Source organism: Emys orbicularis, chromosome 1, assembly GCF_028017835.1.
Source record: "Emys orbicularis isolate rEmyOrb1 chromosome 1, rEmyOrb1.hap1, whole genome shotgun sequence".
NCBI classification, from domain to species: Eukaryota; Metazoa; Chordata; order Testudines; family Emydidae; genus Emys; species Emys orbicularis.
In genome coordinates this window covers 207,874,495-207,880,494 of record NC_088683.1, presented here as the reverse complement: position 1 = coordinate 207,880,494, position 6,000 = coordinate 207,874,495, and the positions used below count along the sequence as shown (strand labels likewise).

At 42.1% G+C, this 6,000-nt stretch overlaps 1 protein-coding gene across 1 annotated transcript in view; it reads right to left on the bottom strand.

The window, feature by feature from the left end:
* Window positions 1–1,358: 1,358 nt before the first annotated feature.
* BACE2 (beta-secretase 2) overlaps window positions 1,359–6,000 on the bottom strand; it is a 67,981-nt gene continuing 63,339 nt past the window's right edge. Inside the window, exon 9 of the mRNA XM_065416631.1 lies at window positions 1,359–1,612. Coding sequence (XP_065272703.1) covers window positions 1,359–1,612 — 254 coding nt within the window. The remainder of the gene's footprint in view (window positions 1,613–6,000) is intronic.

Sequence of the window (6,000 nt, the reverse complement as noted above, 5' to 3'; positions counted from 1 at the left end):
ACAAACTCCAGCTATTTCCTCAGCCAACCCAGCAATCTGAAACTATAATAAAACACCTTAAAAGGCACTTTTAGCCAGGATGCAAAATGTAGGTGGTGTTTAAAAAGTTTAATTATAATTTAATTTCTGAGCCTAGCACTGTTTCTCTCTCCCTTCCACCTACCCCCCCCTCACCCCACCCCACACTCACACTCATTGACTGTGCAAGAACTTTACGAAGGAAACCAAGGTTGAACTACTGCAACACTGGCTTACTAGCTATAAGAAAAGACTCATCAATATTTAAAGAAAGGGTCACATTCTGATCTCAGTTAAACTCCAGATTTATACTTGTACAACTGAGATAATAATCTGGTCCAGAGTGTTTTTTTAATTTTTAATATTCTTTTTAGGATTACTGGACCAGTACTTTTCAGTCTCTTACCTAGTGTTCCAACCACTCTGTGTCAATAGAATATATTTTTCACCAAGATGGACATGCCAGAGTTAAGCTGACATATCTTAATGTGTTTAAGTGAAAAACTATTTTATAAAAGGAGGATTAAGCAATAACTATTTGGGAGTCAAGAAAATGCATCTTGTGGTAAGGGATTTCTTGTAGTTTAAGAGCAGTTTTATGTGCGCCACACTTACCAAGAGTAAGTATCCTTATAAATTAACAGAGGTAGTCTTGTTTTACACTAAGGCTGAGTAGTTTTGGTTTCCCACTTTTCCTCTTCAATCTATTTAGGAAGGACGGCTTACAAAGGGAGACCCACTCAAATGACAGCAGTTTATTTTCTTGGAAAATAAAATTTCTTCTTGACCTGACTTTCTTCCATCTGCTGCGTAAGACTCACCTTCCCCTCTCCCCCGCACTGTGAGCACTGTTTCAAAATGAATTGCTGTAAACAGAAAATAGTATTTCTTTAATGTGATTAATAAGAAAATCAATAAAACTTATGATCTTTTTTCTTTTTCTATATTCAAGGCTTGATTAATGTTAGAAACTTGACAGTTCTTTTCTTCTTTGAGGAAGGGATGAGGAACATTGTGCATCTGATGGAAGAACATCACAATGTGTGGGGTTTTTTTTTTTTAAACGCACTACTGAGATCTTAAAGGTTCAGCTGTGCTATTGAGGAGCAGAACCAGTAAGGTAGCACTTGAGAGTAGTTATAAGGTTTTGGTTCAGAATCAGTGTTAGAAAATAAAGCGTAAAAGTTATGATGCAATATGCCTGGAGAGTATCCAGCAGTAGAACAGTGATTTGAGATTAATGTATACGGAACAAGGCCTTGGCTTTCTCTCCAGGGTTGGAAACTTTATCCTTAATTGTGTTAAGAGAATCCAAGGTTCCTTGACTTTGATCAAGTTCCTCATTTCCATCGATGACGCACTAACGATGACTCATCATTGATGACATCACTGTCAGTGAAGCGATGCTGACAGCGAGGTGGAAGAAGCAGTAAGATTATCAAAACAAGGAGGATGATTCCACATAAGCTCATGAGAGCATAAGAGATAATCCACAACATCGGTTCGTGCAAGGTCATTGTGGCGACACAGTTGCTTGCTATATCTGCTGTTGTGAAAGGGCCTTCAATCTCAGATACTGGAGAGCCACCAACTTCTGAGAAATTACAAAAAGAGAAACATTATCTAAACAGTCAATGCCTAAGGATGGAAAGAGATGACTTTTCTGAGCAAGATTTAAAACAAACAACTACAACAGTAGCAAATTCAAATAGTTCTGTACTTTAGATATTTGGAATAACTGCAGTAGCTCCGTGTTCTTCACAGTTTTTGGGTAAGAGTTATGCTTTATCTACATTTTTGGAAAAAACAGGAAACAGTTGTGGTAAAAACCCTAACACATTAACCTGATGTCAACACTATATGACAAAAAACAATGCTTTTCTATCCCTCCTTACTACTTCTATATAATAAACACTTTCCCTGTCAACTAATTTCTAGTGATATGTCATTCAGGGGTGAAAGTGAGCTGGTACAGGCCGGTACTCCGTACCGGTAAGAACCCGCACCGGCCCATACCCAGCCCACATTAAAGCGCTGCTGCAGCAGTGCTTTAACGTCGCTGCCCCTTGCCGCCGTCGGCGGCCCTGCTGGTAGGGTCCGTACTGGCAGGGCCACTGACAGGGGAGGCAAAGGGGGCAGGGACATTAAAGCACTGCTCCGGCAGCGCTTTAAGGACGGTCCTTTGCCATGGCAGCACTTTAACGTTCCTGCACTGCTGCACAGCAACGTTAAAGCGCTGCCGCGGCAAAGGGCCCTGCAGCGCTTTAATGTCTCTGCTCCATTGCCCCCCCCCCGCAGCCTCCGATGGGTGGGGGGGGGAGGCAAAGGGAGCAGTTGCCCTGGGGCTGGCCATTTAAATGGGCCCGGGGCTCCGGGCCCTTTAAATCAACACGGGAACCCCGGGCGGCACGGGCCAGGCGGCCTGAAAGGGCTGGTTGGGGGATACTGACCCCCAGCCCCGCCCCTTCTAGGGGCTGGAGCCTCCCCCGGCCCATACCGGTAAGTGGCCTAACTTACTTTCACCCCTGGTGTCATTCCCCGTGTTTCACCAATCACCCACGGAGTCTTCCAGCAAAAACAACGTAAATCAGACACGATACTACTACTAATACAAAAATGAGACAAAATATATTTTAACACCGCAAAAAAGGGACACAATCTTACTGCTTTGCAGGGAGCCTTTAAATACATACAGTCCCTAATCTCTCAATTTATTTTGAGAGTAACAAAAAGGCTATCAAAAATGGTTGTCAGAGCAGCTGACAGGAGCATAAAAACATCCCACAAAAATACAACTAAATAAAATAGGGAAACTTGTCCAACTTATTTAAATTTTTTTTTAATATGAACCAACAATTATGACCACTGTTGCACTTTAGCTATATTAGGGTATAAAATGGAGCCAGGATTCCATCCTAGGTGCCCATGATACAACTTAAAAGTCCAACAAATTTAAATCAGTGTATGTTTTGCTATTGCCTTCAATAGGGCAAGAATTTCACTTCTGGGGCCGTGCTCCTTTTTAAACATACATGCATGCATAATTTGAAAGATTTATAGCGAGACCAAGCAAATTTCAGCACACATTTATTTCAGTGGTTTGTAATTTTAAATGTTGGCGGTGTCTGATAATTACTTTAGATAAAAGTTTAATGATGTAAATATGACCATTTTATACTGTATCTACTTTCTGTGTTTGGCCATGAGAATCCCTCAGAAGATGCTTTGACAGATTTAGCTTAGAAAATGATTAATCAGCAATATGGTCAAACTAGGTTTTTTTTTTTTTTACTGCTATTTTATACTTTTCTCTTATATTGCTAACACTCAGTATATTTCTTCCATAATTCATTCATGAGACAGTCTTACATTCTTATCACTTAGTACAAAAAAATTAAAAGGCAGAATCTTACTACATGTAGGAGTTATGGTTAATGAGAGCTGCATTGCTTAAAAAGAAAAAAATCATATGATCTGAACATTTATTCCTAAATGAGAATTTAGGGCCTGATCCAAAACCCTTTGTTTTCATTTTGCAGAGACACAGACAGGCTGCAGTGGCTCTAATGAGGCAACCACAGTTTATGAACCTTCCTCCTCTTCCCTCCATCTCCCCAAAAGCTTGTTTTTGTTATGAATTTTTCCAACAGTTTAAAAATAAACTAGATCTTTAGAATCTGGAATACTCTCCCCAGCCGATCACCTGAGAACTTTTCACAATTTTTTATGAAAAGACAGTCTACTTCAGTATACTCCTTTAAACAACATTGGGACAGATTTGAAATTAGCAATGGGTGAAACACATTTTGAAGCTTCCCTTAAATTAAGCTCAAAAGTTCAAAGGCTTATCTGAACTAGTAATAGTTTGGATTTCTTCTCTTCCTGCAATAATGGACAATAAATAATCCCCTAGCCCTCTATCAGACTCTCCTCAAACTTCAGCTCTCTGGACTTGGCTACACTCGAAACTCCAAAGCGCTGCCGCGGGAGCGCTCCCGGGGCAGCGCTTTGAAGTGCGAGTGTGGTCGTGGCGCCAGAGCTCTCCCAGCGCTGCAGGTACTCCACCTCCCCGAGGGGATTAGCTTACAGCACTGGGAGTGTGGCTCCCAGCGCTGGGGCACTATTTACACTGGCACTTTACACCGCTGTAACTTGCTGCGCTCAGGGGGGTGTTTTTTCACAGCGCTGTAAAGTTGCAGCGCTGTAAAGCGCCCGTGTAGCCAAGGCCTCTCCCGAACAGGCAAGGCAAGTACTGGAGAAATTGAAGGGGTAAGTGAGCAAGAAGGGTGTGAAGATTTGGGGAATCTGTCTGTACAACTTGTGAATTCTCTCCTCCAGAGTGGTGAGGAAAGGGAAAGGAGTGTAGAGTTTATTATTTTTGTACAGATCTGTGTATTTCTTTTGCACTTAAACAGCGATGGCGTTAGAATCCTGTCCAAAGTCTCTGTGTGTGGTTTTTGTTAACCTGTGACCCCCAAAGCACCCACACTACTGGAATTCTCAGAGAGGGTGTGTTTAAGATGGGGGGACGGAGGGGAGTCTGAGGAGTCAGCCCTAGTCCCAGGAACTAGGCAGTTGGACCACAGGATCTACTCTCAGGAAGATCAGCACCCAAGAGAGTGCCTAGGCTCTCCAAGATGCGGCAGTGCCTGGACTCGGAGGTCCAGAGGCTTAAAGCACATGGGATCCAGCCAGCAGTTAGTTCCCTCACAGCAGTGTGGTGCATGCCTGATATAGGATGTTTGCCTGGCACATCCTGGAGAGCCTGACTCTACCAAGTCAAACCTCAAAACTGGTTTTGGTCCAGTTCTTAATGTTTGCTAATTGTATTTTTAATTTCTATTTAAAAGGCCATAAACCCCAGCAAATTCAGAGTGCAGGGCAATGTTCTATCATTAACTACCAACCTGGTTTCATCATAAAACCAGGGACAAGAAACTGTGTATTCAACACTCTCTCAAAAGTGAGGAAACAATCAGTAATTCAGTTTATTTTAAGCCTGTGAATAGGCTTAAGAGTCCCAACTAAAATACAGTAATAGAGTTGCTATGGAAGTCATGGTTTGGCCCCTGTGGGAAGCCAGTTATGCTGCTTAATCTCTGCACACCATGCTGACTGTTTACCATATATAGTCATGGTTTTCTGATGAAAAATTATTTTACCAGACCTCTTGTATATCCGTAATATGGAAGCTGTCAAGAAGTGAATTCAGAGTAACTAGTGTATCAACTCTCACGTGTATGTGGGAATTGCCACATCTGCACAATAGCCCGTCTTAGACAGTGGCTTACATCACATGATTTCTGAAGAAAGCAAGTTCTCATAACAAACATGGACAAATGTGTGATACTGTACCACACAGCTGAGGAGGTTGATTGAAAGAGGAATTCTTCCTGACACCAGCTAGTGATCAGTTTATATCCTAGCTAATGTAAATGCAGATTCTATTCTTATTCAGCAAGTGTAATCCCTTTTCTTTGAAGTAAGATTCTCAGAACTGAATGAAGTATCCAAATTTCATGGATTTATGACAACAACAGGGCACAGAGAGGGAGGACGCCGTCAGGTAGCCAATTCTGGGTCATTTGGCTCTCTGACGCACCAGTTTAGAAGCTGCTCTGAACTAAGCCAGCTGGTTCGGCTCACTTAAGGAATGTCTCTACAGCTATAAAAGACCCATGGCAGCAAGTCTCAGAGCCTGGGTCATTTGACTCAGGCTCACACTGTGGGGCTAAAAATAGCAATGTGGGAATTTAGGCTTGTGAAGGAGCCCAGGCTCTGGCACACCACAAGGGGAATGACTGATGCACTCTCTTGTGTTTCCCTAAAGACTAGGTAAGAGATGAGTGACAGGAGTTCACTCTTTACCCCTTGGTAACAACAACATTTCCTTAACCATTTGCTTAGGACCATCAAAAACCTGTAAAAGTCTTTAATAAATTATATACACCGTTTCCACCTTTACCTACCTTAATCCTTTCA